The 17,537-nt window shown below is 39.3% G+C and overlaps 1 protein-coding gene across 2 annotated transcripts; it reads left to right on the forward strand.

Annotated features, from left to right (window-relative positions):
• The first annotated feature begins 187 nt into the window (after nucleotides 1–187).
• Nucleotides 188–17,464, forward strand: CEP89 (centrosomal protein 89). Of its 2 annotated transcripts, XM_069868652.1 has the most exons (19): nucleotides 191–262; nucleotides 1,884–1,990; nucleotides 3,090–3,245; nucleotides 3,851–4,043; nucleotides 4,606–4,711; nucleotides 5,236–5,264; nucleotides 6,289–6,343; nucleotides 6,850–7,068; nucleotides 7,447–7,589; nucleotides 7,948–7,998; nucleotides 8,860–8,943; nucleotides 9,591–9,698; nucleotides 10,384–10,495; nucleotides 10,732–10,912; nucleotides 11,307–11,474; nucleotides 12,140–12,281; nucleotides 12,885–12,974; nucleotides 15,263–15,432; nucleotides 17,000–17,464. In XM_069868652.1, the coding sequence occupies exons 1-19, from the start codon at nucleotides 224–226 to the stop codon at nucleotides 17,232–17,234; spliced, it is 2,388 nt and encodes a 795-aa protein (XP_069724753.1). In that variant the 5' UTR covers nucleotides 191–223; the 3' UTR covers nucleotides 17,235–17,464. The 2 variants fall into 2 exon arrangements, with proteins under 2 accessions (XP_069724754.1, XP_069724753.1); XM_069868653.1 differs by lacking the exon at nucleotides 1,884–1,990 and having other exon boundaries at nucleotides 188–262.
• The last annotated feature ends 73 nt before the right edge of the window (nucleotides 17,465–17,537 follow it).

Genomic DNA, 17,537 nt, shown 5'->3' on the forward strand with positions numbered 1-17,537 from the left:
CGAAAGCCGCGCGGCGCGCCGAGCGAATGAGGGGGCGGGGCGGGGCGGTTGCTAGGGGCGGGGCGGGGCCCAGCGCGGCGCGCGCGGATTGGCGGAGCGCCGCCCGCCCCGAGCCCGCAGCCAATCGGCGGCGCTGTTGCTGCCGGGCGCCTCGCGACGGGGCCGCGTCCGCAGCGCCGGGGTTGGGGGGGGGGGGTGTGAGGCCGGGCTGCTCCGTGTCGCCATGGCGCTGAGCTTCAGGAGGGGCCGCGGAGAACCCTTCGTGAGTACCGGGGACCCGCGGCTGCGCGCCTGGGGGCCGCGGGGGCGGTGAGAGACTGCAGCGGCTCCGCCTGGAGAGGATTTAATTTAATATTTAATACTTTGGTTTGTACCAGTTGGGAGCAAATCCCTCCCCAGTCTAGGAAACCTCTCCAGGAGGGCGTTAACGTGGGATCTAGGTCCCTCTGCGGCTCCTGGAGCTGCCGACCTCGGCAGATGTGGGTTCCCCGGTTCCGTAGCCGTTGTCTGCTCCAGCCCCTGACGGCCTGAACAGCCCGAAGCACAGGGCCGCTGTCCCTGTGATGTGAGGAAGGCTCTGGGGAGACTTTCGAGCGGCCTTCAGTGCTGAAAGGGGCTCCGGGAAAGCTGGGGAGGGGCTCTGGATCAGGGAGAGGATGAGGGGAACGGTTTGAAGCTAGAAGAGGGGAGACAGGGACGAGATCTTAGGGAGAAATGTTTTGCTGTGCGGGTGGGGAGGCCCTGGCCCAGGCTGCCCAGAGCAGGGGTGGCTGCCCCGTCCCTGCAGGGGTTTAAACCAGGTAGATGAGGTGCTCAGGGGTGGTTCAGCAGTGGACAGTTGGACTCAATGATCTCAAAGGTCTTTTCCAACCAAACAATTCTATGATTTTGTTCACTTAAAGGTGTTGACTGTGACCGCCAGGGAACAGAGCTGAGGTGAAGGGATGCTGTCATCCCACAGTAAAACAACAACGGAAAATCAATGTTTTATTTTAATTTCCACCACTTCCTTGAGCAGCCTCTGCCAGTGCGTTGGGACCCTTTCTGTGAAGAAATTTTTCCTGATGACTAATCTAAAGGTCCCCTGGCACAACTTGAGGCAATTCCCTCTCGTCCTATCACTTTGCAGAAGAGCTTAGCGCCCACCTCGCTATAACCTCCGTTCAGGCAGCCTCCTTTTCTCTAGGCTAAACAATCCCAGTTCCCACAGTCACCTCTCATAACACTTTTTGTCCAGACGCTTCCCCACTCTGTTTTCTCTCTCACGTCATGCTCCAGCCTCTCATTGTCCTTCTTGGAGTGAGGGGCCCAAAACTGAAAAAATAAAGCAGAGTGAAAAGGCAGTCTTTGTAATGAGCCATTCCGTTATTTGATGTGGCTTCCTGCAAAACCAGAAACATTTCCCTGTTAATTTGTTCATTATCCTGGTGAAGACTATTAAGGAATAAATGCAAAAATATATATATCTCTGTAGCAGAAATAGCAGAAACTTGGCCTGTTTCATGCCATAAAAGAACAACATCTGCCTGCAGGTGATGGGTGATCATGGTGATCTCCTTGTTTCTTCTATACATACAGGAAAAAAACCAAGCTTGATTAAGTTAAAATTGTGATTTTGCAGATTGTGATATCGTAGGTCAACAGCCTACTTTCATGGGCCTTATGTAAACTCCATTTCTAACCTTCATTGGCAGCTGTTCATACATGTTAAAATGTTAAATGTGGAACCATTTCAAGTCTTCTGTTTTCATTAATTGCATGTGATTGTTCTTCCTTTTTGTATTATTTTGCACCGTTATCTTTTGTGCATGTTCAATTCTGTGGTTTTTTTTCATTGCGAACCTTAAAATCATTGTCAACTAATTTTATTTTAAATCGTTTAGAAACACATAGCTCATGGCCTGGTCCCTGCCGCTACCATAGCTCCTAAACCTGCCGTTCCCCGCACCCCTCCCCCTCGTAGTCCAAACCCTTCTCCAGAAAGGCCCAGGTAGGTTTTGAGTTTGGGGTTTTTTTTGCTTCATCAGCTGCACTAGCATGATTAGAAGAATTGCATGTCTTTGCTGCAGTATTGATGTCAACCTTTTCATAAGTAGAATGTATTTTTAATTGGGGCAATTCTGTTCTTTGAACTTTAATGATACCTATTTTTCTCCCACTCCTCAACACGCTAAATAATTAGGACAATGACCATTATGAATACATATCCAAGTAAAGATCATTTACTTCTTGTAAATCTGAGTCAATTAAAGATAAACAGGCTATTTACAGTTAGGGCCATTTTTAATTTGGCTGCTGCACTGGAGTAGCAGTTCTGGCACTGTGAGTAGGAAATTTTAACTCATCATGAAAGAATAAATTAAATATTACTAACATGCCATTTTATTGTGCATTTAAAAAAATCATGGACTTCAAAAACTGACACATAAGACCATGTTGGATTGGATCAGAATTAGCTATATGGGCAAGTTACATAAAGAGAAAATACAGATTTATTTTTCTTTTCACTTGTAGTTTCTCACAGGTTTTGTTTTCTCTATGTTTAGTTCAATTCTGGTTGTTTTCTGTGGTCTTTCTGGTGTCTGTAACATTCCAACTTCATCCCTTGTTCATTTCTTCCTTTCTGACCTCCAGTTGTTGTCATTCCTGTTAAAATCCTCATTGTGTCTCTCCCTTTTATCTTTCATCTTACCCTTCTCTATACTCTTTTTTTTTTTTTATACACTTTTTCAACACGACACCAGGTGGTATTGTTGCAGCTAAAGTGAATGCTAAGTACTGTAAATTATCAGTGTTAATTTAGAGAATTAACTCAGTATATTCCATGATTTTCATGCATGTAATTTGGGAAAGCTGATAGGTATTGTACTTTACTCTTAGATATTTGTGTTACGATAGCTTGCCCTGTTTTGTGCTTTATTCTGGGAGTTAATAGTTTATAACCAGTCTATTAGCATTTTTGGTGGTGTTTGTGCTTGTTAACTGTGAACATTTTGCTTTGCTTAAATAGTGAAGATGTTTTGCAATGGAAAAAAAGATGAAGAGAAGACATCGGCATTGTTTCTTTGCTTTATTCTGTTATCTTCCAGGTCGGCTCTAGCAGCAGCCATCCTTGCAACAACACTAACAGGGCGCACTGTTGCTATTCCTCAGCCTCAGCAGCGTTTTCTTTCTGAAAGTGATTCCACTGATGTGGAACAAGAATGTTTTGAACCATATGCAACAGTCACAGAGCTCAGGATGGGGTAGTGTATGCTTTCTGGTTTGGTATCTTACATTAGAAATAGAGTCTGTCAATGGTACGGTTTTACCAAAGAGTTACAGCAAACTCCTGCTGGTGCAGCTACCTAATTTTTCTCACCAGATCATAAACTGGGTCTGAAGTGTCTGCAGTTCTTCTGCCATTTCTCATAAAGTGATGTCACACATACAAGTTCCGAGAGGGAGATTGTGCAGCAGTCACAAGGAAAACCATATGTTATTTCTGCCAAACGACCATCAATTATACAGTCAATAACTGAGGAGTCAATGCAAGTACATGTCAGATATTGTCTTTGTGCTAAATAACTCCTTCAGGCTCTTCTTTTGGTAGAATTAGCAACCTTCTATTGCTAATCAGGTATTTTCTTTAAGAGAGAGAAGAAAATGTAGCTCCAGTGTTAATCCCTTATTTGAAAGTACAGACATAGGGTAGATTCCTTGTTACAGCTATTGGAGGCTTAGGTGTCTGTTTGTCAGCTATCTGGACTTGTGTATCTTGTGAGATTGATGATTCTTCTTTACCAGTGTTTGGTTTTTTTGGAAGAATAAGCAACAAAGAAACAGGTTTTAAACCACTTTCCGTTTGCAGGCCCAACTGGAAACTTGATGGCAGTGACAGATCTGTACAGTCTCTGGAGCTATCAGGCAATTATGGTGAAGATGAGGACGTGGATACCTATCTGTCAGATAAAGAGGCAGAATCCAGCTGTCAGAGTAATGAGAAAAGGGGAGAAGGCTCTAGCACCAATGCTATTTATGCTGTTCCCTGCAGAAATAAAAAGGTAGAATTTTCAGATTCATTTATTCCTTTGCCATGTTTTAATATAGCAATGCAAATATTAAACATTTCTAAGGCAAGAAATCAGAAAACAGCCCTGGGTGAAGGAAGAGCAGTCAGTGAGAGGAGAGGAGGGGGGAAAAAAGGGAGCAAGTCAACCACATGGGATGCTGGTATGTGATGAACAAGGGACAGAGAAAACAATGTGGTGTTATATAGTTGATAAATGGTTGATCATTTATTAAGAGCAAGTTTAGGTACAACATAGCAAACAAGCAAACATAGGATAATTTCCTAGACTCTTGTGACTGAAGAAGATGATAGGGAGTACTTGCCTGGTCAACAAGATGGCTGTCAGAGTTTCCTACCTCCTGGTGATCATTGTAAGGTTCAGATTTTACTTACGTAGAGCCCTAAGCAAAGAAAAAAAAAGTATGTCCTATCATTTATTATCTTACAGTTCTGAGCGTTACTGGGATGTCTGCCCTAAAGGACACAGACACCAAGATATGGGGGCTATTTTAACAGTGTTACGATGTAGACAAGCCTGTCTTATTTTTACATAGGAAGAGTTTCCACCATCTCCTGATACTAACACTGACAAGAAGGTGGTGCCTTCTCCTGAAGCTGAGTTACAGGGGCTGGTGGATGAGCCAAACATGCAAGCCGAAGGTAAGTAAAGTTATTTCAAGTCAAAATGCCATTCCTTTTAATACCATTACAAGGGAAAAGTAATGCCATGTCTTAAGATCAGCAATTAATAATAATCAAGTGGCATAGTACTAGGATTGTTTATCCTTTCTAGAGAAAGCTTGCTTGCCATCTTTTAAGATGTGGGCCTTAAAATTGTACATGGGGTCACAGAGGAAGTTTCTGACAAAGCAGAGAGCTGAATATGATCATAAGAGCTCTGAATTGTTAAGTAATTTAATCAGGTATGGGGTGTTTGTTCATAACTGGACCTGTCATTAAGCTGCCTACTTGTAACAACAGAATATTGTAGAGAAAAAATTGTGATGAGAGCAAGACCAACCTGCACAAGAGTTTTAACGCTTAATTATCTTGTCCTTTATTTTAATATCAGGAAAATAGGACATGAGGATTTGATCAAGAGCTGCAAAATGCAGTTATAAATTTATGGACATAGAAAATGTGTTCATTTTTAATTGACTGAAAGATCTGTTTTTCTTTAACAGAAGACCAACATCCTGGCTTGAATTTAAAGGTAAGACTTAGATGGAGGTTAATTTGTGATACATTTTGGAAAAAAAAGATGCTAGAAAGAACTGATGTTATAGTTCTGAGTTTCTGAGCCTGGCTTCATCAGAGTTTTTTTGTAGCTTTCCAGCTGGGCCCATCTGACTGCTTTCAAAAGCTTGAAAAAGAATATCCAAAAATTTAATTTCTCAGATCAACTTGCTGAAATATTATTTACAAAAATGGTCAGTTCTTCCATTATTAACATAGCTTTTTTCCTTCCAAGTTCATAATCACATATATTTTCTTTTGAAATTGTTCTTGAGTTTTCACTCACTCAGTCGTCAGTGCCTTGGTTTGCTAAAGTACATGGCAACATATCCTTACAGAGAGAGAGTTTGTGTATCAGTCATGTTCACCTCAAATAAATACATTATTATAAATTCAGCCTGTAGTTCTTTCCTTATAAAAGAACCTTCTGAAAATGTAAGAATAGGGGGTTTTTTGTTTGTTTGTTTTTACCAGCAAAGGAAGAACAAAGTTCTTCTAACAAGATTTTACATTTTATGTTATTCGCTGATTCCCAGTTAGGGACTGACAATTCGTATCATAGTTGACTATTCTAAACTCATTTTTCATCCAAACTAAGACATGGGATCAATATCCACACTGTTTGGTCAAGAAGCTTTATGTTTATATAACTTTTATGTCATCCATAAAATTGTTTTGAGTACTCTTCTGACATCTGAAGAAAATACTAACAATTTCAAGTGCCACAAGTGGTGGCAGTTATAAGAGATGTCAAGATAGGTAAATGACAAGTCATATTGCTGGTGAAGTTGGAACTAGATGACCTCTAAGGTCCCGTATGACCCAGACCATTCTATGATTCTGTATATTGTCAGTAGTGAATCCAACCTTGAATTTTGTTCATATGAAAGAAACTGCTTCACAAGTTCTGTTTCTTAACTTCTCTGACAGTGCTGCTGTTCAGGAGTACTGCAGAAAGGATAACTGCTACAGCAGATTGTCTCTCTTCATTTTTCTGCTAGGAAGAAAAATCATTAGCTGAAAATCTGATACGTGAAAAACCTCCGCCATCCCCAGGTACTGTGGGAATTTTTATATGCCTTTACTACAAATCTTCACTTTAATAATGTGCATACGTGTATAAAAATACATTTTCTTGCTTGTATTCCCTCAGCCTAATTGGTGCGGGAGAAGTACTTCTCCTGTGCAAGAAATGAGAAAGTTCTGAGTACTCTGTAATATGTACATAAATGCTGACAAGTCCATGCAGGGCACAAACACTTTGCTTCCTGCAGGGGTTATTTCTGCTTCACCTCTCTCATCGCACATGTTAAGGAGAGAGCCCTTTAAGGAGGGAACATTTTCCATGTCTGAGAGAAGAGATGGAAATTCGCAGCCACTCCACTGTATAGCTCTCTTTCCACATCCACTTTTTTCCATTCTTACTGACCTTGTCTTCTGGGAGCCTATTTATGTCTTATAAAATATCAGTCATACATAATGCTGATATTGGAAAAAATGGATTTGCTGAAACTCCTTCAAGGCTGACTGTCATTTAAATACATTGTACTGTGGCTTTACAGATGTGTCTGTTCGGGCCAGGCAAGCACGGGAAAATCTGACTAAAGAGAAGTTCAGGGAACTAAAACAAGAAAACTGGTCCCTGAGAAAGGCTTACCAGACTAAGGTCCAGCAATTTGAAGGAATAAAGCAGCAAATGGAAGAGCAGCAATCAAAGCTGAAGAGACTAGAACAAGAAAACAGAAAACTTAAGGAAGCTGCAGAGAAGTCATATAGTGACGGTAGGAGAAACATAAGCTATACTGTAGTTATCTTGTTTGACTTTCCTAATTTCCTACCACCTGTTCCCGTAGCAGTAGGTTTCCACTCACTGATTTGAGCGAGTAGCTGTGCAGAAGTAGTTTCCAAACAGAAGTTTAGTATTTTCTGCATTTATAGAAAATTTGTCAAGGAAAACTTACCTGATCATGAAAAAAAAATTACTCAGTTGCTTGAAATTTAATGCTTTTTTGTTAGTAGTTTTTCATGGGATTATTCCATTACAATATTCTGAGACTTCTACAATTCTTGCTGAAATCTTGTTCCTTACACTTAACAAATTGTTGTGAACATTTCTTGAATTTTGATTCGACTTTCTTATTGGATTTCTGCTTTAATAGAGGTGGCTGCAGAATTACTTTCGCTCAGACAACAAGCACAAGAACTGGTAGATGAAAATGATGCCTTGAAAATGACGGTCCATCGTTTAAATGTAGAGTTAAGTCGCTATCAAACAAAATTCAGGCCATTGTCCCAAGAAGAGGTGAGAATCTTAGTTATAAAGGAAGTTTGAACTGAAACGTCCCTTTGTCCTTTCATTCATCTTTGAGTTTTTAAGACTGTTTATTCCAAATTTGCCGCAAGGTCTACAAATAGCAGAGGCCTTTTCTGAATTTTAAAGTAAGCATTTATCATTAGGTATAACTTTAGGAAGTTCAACTTCTCCTATATTAGTAAGATACTGAACTTTTGTTGACTTGGTTCGGTGTGTGTTATGTATGCAACACATGTAAATAGTAACGTGAGCTTGTTTGGGGTAATAGTTGTGACTGTAGAAGACAGTATTTCATGCTTCCAAAAGCAGGAAATAATTTCATTATCTCTTGAAATATCTACTTTAGCATCTAAAACTGACAAGTTTACCCACGAAAGGACCACCACCACCCTGGCTGGTAAGTAAAATAATATTTTCACTTATCTTTCACTTATCTTTCACTTATTCCTTTAAGTAAAGTAGTGGAATTTGTTTACTGGAACCAAAATATTCAGGATATTATTTAGTTACTCTGAACTGTCACACACTAGAAAAAGATTGTTTCTTGCATAAAGAGACGTAGGGCAGAGCTTTGCAATGAATATGTGTAGCTCCAGCTGGATTTACAGTAAGCTGCAGTCTGCAAACTATCACCAGCCTTGAACTACTGAATGTAAATTAAGTAGAAGTACTGTTGCCCTGAGGATTATGAATACCATCTTCACTTAGATTGTTTAGACCTTAAATTTTCCTTCCTCATTGTCATTCAGTACGATACAGAAGTAGGAAAGCCCTCCTTGAGCTCTGTCTTTCTAGCTATAATATCCAAGAATCACATATGTATGTCTTTAAAGATGCAGATTTGAGAGTGTAAAAATTCCTTTCCCACTACTAATGAATCTAGACTAAATTGGATGATTATTATTAACTGTATTCACTGAAGTGTTTCAGTCTGGTTTTGTATTCATTTGCATCCATGCTCGGCTGTGTTATACATGGTGATAAGTAACAGCTGCTTTTCAGTGAAGCGTGCAGGTACAGCGTCCAGCCTTGTCCTTCCCAAGGTCTGCACCTAAAGCAGTGCCGTTAGGTGCTTGTGCAGCATCATTTGGTGTACAGGGGTCTGTGCTTGTCTAAGTCCTCCGCTTGTCTGCAAAATGTATATGAAAACCCTTAAAGCTTTAAAAGTTAGCACTTTATAGCTGAGAAATAGTAAAAAATACTGACAAGGTTATGGTTTGTAGTTTACTTTCATGGATTGATTTTTTTTCTTTTTAAGTTGGATATGAAGTATTTGTCACCTCTTCTGTTGGCGTATGAGGACAGAATAAGAGAAAAGGAAGATTTAAACCTTGAACAAGAGGCAAGTTGCCATTTAAAGAAAATACAATTCTGCTCTAAACCAGAAGTAAATTACTGACATTTTTGATTAGTCCCTTTAAAAAGCTGCTTTCTGCCTAAAATTAAAAGTGACTTTGTTTTACTTTCCCATGCAGAATTATTGTGCTGTCTTGTCCTACTAGGCCTGCTTGGTTTTGCCAGCCTGTTTGGATGTAGAAGCGGGCGCTACGCTGTCATGTACAATAATTGTGCTCTCCAAATGGAGTAAACCCTAAACACAATCAGTGGTGGAAATAACCTACTATTGCCATTCCTTATGGGGATTCAGTGCCCTGTGTAGCTGCTCTTCCAGTTACAGGCCTGTGGATTTGGTTCTTTAAATCCATATGTTACAGATCTACAGCTTAATTCAAATTACACTTGGCAGAAGTGTGACACAATTCAAATATCTATATTCTTTTTAATCAAATATTATTAGATTGATGAAGCAATTTAGAAATTATGTTTGCACATCTGAATTAAAGCTGAATGAGCAGTGAGATAATACGCTGTAACAGAAGAATTAGAAGGCACCCAGGCATATGTATTTATAAAAGTTTTTGTCAATGTAAAAATCAAAACAAAATACTTGCCTCTAAAGAATTTTACATGAAGTCCTTTGTCTTCCAGGAGGAAATGAAGAATTTTAAAGTACGAGTTGAAGAGCTTGTGAAGGAGAACGAAGACCTGCATGAGCAATTAAATAAAAACAATTTCATTACCCATACAGAATGGCAAGTCATATTACTAAATATTAATTTAAAAACTACTAATTTTGCTCATTCCCTGCAGACTTTAAGATTACAAATTGATGGAATAGCATAGCTGTCTCCAAGCCATTTGGCACCATCAAGTAGCTTTAATTCTGTCATATGTGAAGAGTCTGAGAGAGCTGGACCTGTTTCACCTGGAGAGGAGAAGGCTCTGGGGGGATATACCTGAAGGGAGGGTGTCAGGACAGAGCCAGGCTCTTTGGTCCAGGCTCTTCTCAGTGTTGCTCTGTGCCAGGACAAGAGGTGGTGGGCAGGAACTGAACACTGGAGTGTTTTGTTGTGAGCACTGCAGGAAGCTGTCCACAGAGGTTGTGGAGTCTCCATCCCTAGAGATATTCCGAAGCCATCACATCAGAATGTGGTCCTGGGCAGATGGTTATAGGTGCCCCTGCTTGAGCAAGGGTTTGGACCAGATGGCTTCCAGAGGCTCCTTCCACCTTCCGACCCCAACCATTCTGTGATGCTATATATGTTTATATATAAATAACATATGATTATATGTATGACATGTATAAATATGATTTTAATATTTTGTTCAAATGTGATTTTATGAGTTCATGCTGTTGAAAGTCAGTTGTGGGGGGTTTTTTTGGAGGTAAGTTAATATTTGCATCACATTTGATTTATAAGCTGGTTGTTCTTGCAGGCAGCAGCTGCAAACTCAGGCCAAGCTGGTCTTGGAAGAAAATGGATTGTTGATGGAGCAACTTGAAATTCAACAAGCCAAAACAAAAGACATCCACAGGCAACATGTTCAAGAAGGTAAAGTGCTTGAGCCGCTAGTCATTTGAACTTCACCAGTGATGGTACTGCAGGTTCATTTTTTGTGGTTTTTTAGTTTTGGGATTTTTTTGCAACTTCCTATATACCTACAAAGCATCACTGAGTGCAAGTAAAATTACTATGAGATCAGTCTGTGGATGTCAACTGATACTCTAGATAGATTTAATTCTGCTGTACTCAGATTTGGTTTTGTTTTTTTTTTTTTCTCCCAAAAGCTTCAAAATTGACCAAACAGATTATAATCTTAAAAGATAAGAAACAGAGTCAAGACAAAGAGATAGCAGAGTACCAGAAGCAGTTGGAAGCTTTGCGTTCTACTTGTGAGGAGCTGAAAGCCAAACTGGATAGCAGAATAGCAGTGGAGGAGCACTTTACTTTGGTGAATGATTTAAAAAGGTATGGGTTTACGTACGGTGTACAGAGAAACAATTCTGCTTGGTGGATCATGTGTTTCTGTTTCTTGGTAGGTGCCTTCCTGAGTTCTCAGACCTTCTCTTTTGGCATTGCTAGTAATGCCTTTGAATATAATAGGAAATGAATACATTTGAAATATTTTTATAATTTAAATTCTATTTCGAGTGCAGTCAGGATGAATTATTTGAATAGTTTTGTTTGTATTATACTTCATTCATGATTTGTCATGAGATTGCAATACCTCTCTGGTGTCACCACTGGACACTAAGCATTCTCAGTGTATCTTTTACATACTTTCAACACGGGTGCTTTACCATAACTGAGCTTTTTAGTGAAGTAGGTCTATACGTAACGCCTGTTTTCTGTGCTGTTGCAGCCATTTACAACAGGAGCAGGAGAAGAAGCGCTGTGAGGTGGAAGAGCTGATGGGAAAGATGACATCACTGCAGGCTCAAAAAAAGAAACTGCTTTTAGAGAAAAATAACTTCATGGCTGACAACAAGATCCTGGAAACAGAGATGGAAACGACACAAAAGACAAACAGGTCATGTCATGTTCTCATTTTCTTATGTAGAAATATGTGTAGTTCTAAAAATAACAGCAGAAGTATCTGTAAAAATATTCTTTGTAACCCCACAGGGTGTAATTTCTACCTATTACAGAAAGAATGTGTTTCCTAAACACATTTTGTCACATTTAAAGGCCTGGTTGCAAAGTAACTTGTGAAGCTTTATATGTTTTCATTCACATTTTTCTGTGCTTGCATGAAAATTAAGAATATATCTTAATGCTAGTAGTTAGCTCTAGCAAATAATCATTTGTGTACTCACCTGAAAGACAGGGTATTGCACTCTTGGCAGACCTTCCCATGCACCTGCGTGGTTCAAAGCTGGGCTCACCATACTTTAAAAAGTAAAAACGATATGATTGTTATATTTCTTATGAAATAAGAGCCTGTTGCCATTGCACAAATTTTTATTTTGAATCGCTGTTACTGCTGTTATTCACACAACATATTGTAAAGAAAAACAGCCCCAGTGGAAAATGATACTCTCAGCATTGCAAATATTTTGAGCCGATACATCCTTAACAGTATTTTTGATTGCTTGAGACTTGTATAGGTTGATCTGCATGTACAATGCAAGTTATTTTAATGCCATTATTAATTCTCAGTCTCAAGATTTATTTTTTTTTTTGCGCATTTTATAGGAGATTAAAGAAGAAAATAGGTCTATTGAAACAGCAGTTGGAAGAAGCAGTGGAAAAAGAAGTTGCAGCCCATCACTATCTAGCAAACCTTATTGGTGTGGTGGAGAAGATTGCTCAGGAACGGGATCATCTTATTTTTTTTGTAATTATCTTTAAATAATTAATAAGAGTTAATTGATATTTTACACAATTATTATAATATACACAATTACTACTAGAAGAACTTATTGTTAATTTACATTATCAAAAAGCAATCTATCATTTCAGTTTCAGGATTTAGCTGTTTAAATAGACTTTTGCAAATAGGACAGGAGCAGCAAGGTGTTTTCTAGAAGAATGGTTAGAAGTAATTACACTGATTTCTGGAGGTAACCTAATTACCCTTAACTCACATCAGCATTAGGGTCTGCAATGGTTTATATAAAGCTTAAAAAGTTTTTTAATCTGATTTTAGAGATTGGCTTTAATTGTTGAAGCTGCACATCTTGAAAAATAGCACAGTATTGGTAGCTATGATCCTTTTGTTAGTGTAACTGTTAGTGTAACTGTTTTGTTAGTGTGATAGTATTTACAGTCAATTATTAATTAGCCACTATTAGAATAATTTTCAAGATTCTTTTACCATCTTGGTTCCTCACACTATTGCAGCTCAAACCAGAAGAGCTTTGTCTCCTCAGTGTATGTATTTTGTCTGCCCTGTCTGAAGTGATGGTTACACTGAGTTACATACGCTATATGTTTGCAGGCCAAATGCTTGGAAAATGAGAATCATGGTGTTCTCAACAAAATAGTAGAAGGCAGTCTGCGCTTAGGAAGGCTGGAAGAAAAAGTTAAGGTAAGCACTATTTCTAAGGTAAATATTATGTAAATGTTTTGGGTTTTAATGAGAAAAGTCAGTAGTCTGTGTCTGCTTTTACGAACAACTAATTACTTCATAAAGAATTTTTTAAAACCAAAATAGATCATCCTTATAGTTTTCACAACTGTCTTTTTCTGTTGTATTTGTACATTGCACATCTACCAGATCATTGCATTTACATCATTGACTGGACAATTATAACTAGTTGTAAAGATAATTAAAAATGATATTTGTATTTCATTTCATTTCATTGTAGTCCAGTTATTCTCTCTCCTACTTTTTTTGTGTCGGTAGTAATGTTTCAGCTTGAATTAGATGTGGAAGAATGAAAAAACCCTCTTAAGTGTACAGTTATCCTGAAGTAGTTTCCTATGGCCACAGGACAGGAGGTTTAGAAACAGAGGGTGTTCAAACATCTCCCTAATTAGAGAATATGTTTTAGGTTATCTTTACAACTGCCTGAACAAATACAAAGCAGAGGGTGCAATTGCAGTAGAACAGAATGCAGGCTACAATAACATTTGAAACTTTAATGTTTTTACATCTTTGGTGCTACAATAATTGCTTTTACTGTAAACTTGAAAAAGGAAGGAGAAGAAGTACTATTTTGTACTAAGTCAAGTCTACCCAAAATCAGAAGTCTCCATACGTTGCAGTTTTTTACGCTTCTGCTCCTGCATTACATGACACCAGTGTGTACCACTATGTTAACAGAGACCAGCTCCTTCTGCGCCTCCCTTGTAAGAATCAGCACAGCCCAGGAATTGGCCACAAAGCAAATAAACCTAGTCGCAGATGTAAAGAGAGTGCAGTAAGCTGAAAAATGAGATTATACACTTCCTGCTTAGGTTATGAGATACGCTGAAGGTCTCACTAGCCTGATTATATCAGCTGGAGAAACACCACTATCAGCTGCTTTCAAAATCACAAACTGAGTGACTGCCCTGTATGTTGAGTTACAGGATAAAACCTCTTGAGCTATTTAGGTGTAATCTGTCTCCAGTGATAATAGTACTTAAAATGCATTCATTTTCTGAAAGGTTGATATGACTATCAGTAACGTGTAACAGTATTTCTTATCTTAGAAGAGGGTGTTTTGCATTGGCCTTTAGCTATTCTCAGCTATTTCAGCAAGATACAAGGTAAGAAATACAAGTGATGTCCTGTAAATTAGAGCATACATTTATGATGAGAGAAAAGCTTCTAGCCTACAGGTCTGAGTTACTTACAAGTGCCTACAACGTGGCCTGACCTCACCTGGCTTCCACAGGCAAGTGTGGAGCAATCCAGGCTCTCTTCACCCATCCAGCTGACGTTCTGCTCAGAAACATTATGCATTTTAAATGGACATAGTTATAATCAGCCATAGGAGTGTGGTCAGAACGGTGCATCCCTCGTATCTAGTTCCATGCACTAATCATTAGGTTAGAAAATGGTGCACTTCAGCCCTTTGTGCCCCTTTGATTTTGTAACCATTCTGTACGTGACACGGCTCTAGATGGCAAAGGAGTGGGCAGAGCCAGCAGAGGCAGCTGCGGGGTCTGTAGGAGGCACAGGCCCGAGCCATCTTGGGCAGAGTGCAGCTTCAGGCAGAGACCTCCCATGGGCTGGATCATCAGTGACCACTAGAGACAAAATGGATTTCACCAGAACCATTGGCTGCTTTCTTTATCAGCTTTTTCTGTGTTAAAAGAGAGAAAGTTCTAGTGCTCTGAAATAATTACAGGCACCTACCCTAAAGAGAGAGTTTCAGGTTCCAGGTCCAGAGCTGGAGGAGCCATTTCCTGGCAGAGGTGAAGAGTGTTTTCCTGAGCTCTGCACTTCCTCTAGGCTAGATCCAAGCAGCCTCAGCTTAGAAGGAACACGTTTACCTCCACCTTCCCTCAGCATCACAAGCACAAGCACCTACCTCTGTGTTTTGAAGACTTCACTGGGAATCTAAAGACTTAAGAGATGTGACTGGTTAACCTGCAGGCTTCTAATCCTTTTGTTGGAACTAAGGGAAAAGCTAGGAAAAAAAAACCAACATGGAAGTATCCAGCATCCATACTGGTTTTATAAGCAGAACAAAGTACAATACTTTCAAATTAACAAATAGGTCGAAAAAGCCCATAATCCAACCTACCTGACACATTTCAGGAAGGCAGCACTGATGTAAAAGATTAAACTGCAAATTAGTATCTCTAGCTCTTTCTTTTGTTAGTAACGAGGTGTCTGTAGTTCTCCTATAATCACATTTTTCCTATTCTCTGTAACGCACACAGGGATATAAAAAGAAAGCAGCTGGGAAGCTTGGAGATATCAGTCTTAAAATGACTGAGCAGGAGAAGGAGTTTGCTGGGAAGACTGCTCAGTACCAGCATGAAATGAAGCAGCTGCAGCGCCTGCTGCAAGACAAGCAGGAAACCCTGGATGAAGTGCTGCAGCAGAAGAGGTACGGCAGCCGTGAGCGGAAGCAATCCAATTGATCTGAGGGGAAAAAGGGGTTGGGGAGGCAATTGCCCACAGCCGCCAGCTCTGGCCTTGCATCAGATCCTCACATAGAATATTCTGGGTGTCTGTTCCCATTGGTGTTTTATCTATACTGAAAAAGCTGGAATGTTCCTCATAATTCCATCCTTCCCAGCTCCAAAAAAGACTTTTTGCAGGAGGAATTTATTCTGGATGACTACTTTTGTTCTTAAGACTATTTAAGAAGAATATCAGTCTCAGCCTAGTCTTCAGTGATTTGGGAGGCCTATAAACAATCAAGATAGATGTTAATTATTTAATAGCACCTTCTACCGAAGGCTGAACACTTCCTTCTCTGCTCTCCTCAGCAGCTTTCAGAATAGGAGGAAATTAAGGGAATCTATGAGTATGCATATGATGGGCTTCCTTTTGAATCTGCCTTGGAGTTCTGTTCATAAGTGACACAAATTGGCTACAGACAGAATAAAAAGAAAGAGAATTTGACAGATTTATACAAAATTATGACAGTGTTGAACTACCCTTCTAATACAATCTTCTGGAAAGGAATTTTTCCCTATGGTTCCAATAAGCTTCATAGCACATTCACATTGTCAGCATACAGGAAAAAGGTTTTACAGTTGAGGAGAGGTAATTAAGCAGTCACTTTGCAAGTCATCTCTGCCCTTGTGAAGCAATAGATTTCAAGACCATCAAAGAACAGGGCGTGATATCAGCACAGCCCCTCTCAATTACTTTACCCAGTGCTATTAAGCAGGTGTGAGTAGCTGGGAATTGTAGGGTGAACATCTCAGTTCAGTATTTTGACTATTCTGCATTTCTCTGGAAATAGTTATTTAGAATTTTTAATCAATTAAGTGCCTTTCGCACCTCTGGGCTCATGTTAAAATTTCTTATTAGCAGAGAACACTGAGTTAAAGACGTTTGCTTCAGTGTAGGATAGAATATAGTTCAAAGTCCCATAATATGGGACTTTTCATATAAACACATATCCTCATGTTCCTTTATCCATCTTAAGTACTGTGGTAATACAACATATCTTCCCAAGGTAATCCAAACATCTACATCATCTGTTATTCCTGTCTATCTGAAGTTGAACATATATTTTGGTAATCTTCGTGTACTTATTGGTTTTATAAGGCTTATCATGTTCTCTCTCCCTTCCCTCCACACAGTCAGGGGAGCAAGGAAGGGAAAATTATTTGTAGTTTAGAAGTTGCCCATAATCTGTATCTTGACAAACAACATCACAAGGTGCCTGATTTTGTAGATGGTGACATCTACATTTCCACTAGCTCTATTCCCAGTCGATTTATAGCCAGGAAAACTGTCTAGCTGGTAATGTTTCAATTCAAAATGCCTGTATAAATACTTAAGGTAAATGTATACAATAAATATACCGTGTATTAGATTATCTAATCAGCTTAAAGTATCTGCATGCAGGCTGTTTAATACCTGCTTATCCACACACTGGATTATGGACTGCTGAAAAGTGTTGCTAAAATTAAGATTTCTCTTCATTTTTTTTCTAGGAAAGTGGAAGGGGAACTTGAAATCATTTGGGAATCCACATCCAAAGAAAACAGGAGAATGAAAGAGCTCTTACATAAATCCCTGGGGAAGAACATGTGGAATACTGTCACAGATTATGAGCCGCACTTAGATGAAAGCTCTCAGAAGGACCTGTTTTACAGACATGATTTTAGCTATTGTGATGTGAAACCTTTGTCCTCTACTAAAAATGAAATTCAACAAGAATCTCAGTGAGAAGAGTAACGATGTGTTACGCATCTCATCTAAGAAAGAACTCAGTGCCTTCATTTGACTTTTTCAGCATCACAAGAGGCAATAGAACATTTACCCTCTTCAAAACAACAACAGCACATTCTCCATCTGTACCATAGTGTAAACCTAGCCTGAAACATGACTTTGTTTTCTGAAGAAAAGGCTATTCCTTGATAAGGCAAAACACAGTACAGCTCTATGTTCACGTAAGACAACAAGTATCCAGTTAATAAGATAAATAACTGGTGAGCTTGGCCTTCTAGAAGTAAGCAGGAGAGCAGCAAG

This window comes from Phaenicophaeus curvirostris, chromosome 14 (genome assembly GCF_032191515.1).
Source record: "Phaenicophaeus curvirostris isolate KB17595 chromosome 14, BPBGC_Pcur_1.0, whole genome shotgun sequence".
NCBI lineage: Eukaryota > Metazoa > Chordata > Aves > Cuculiformes > Cuculidae > Phaenicophaeus > Phaenicophaeus curvirostris.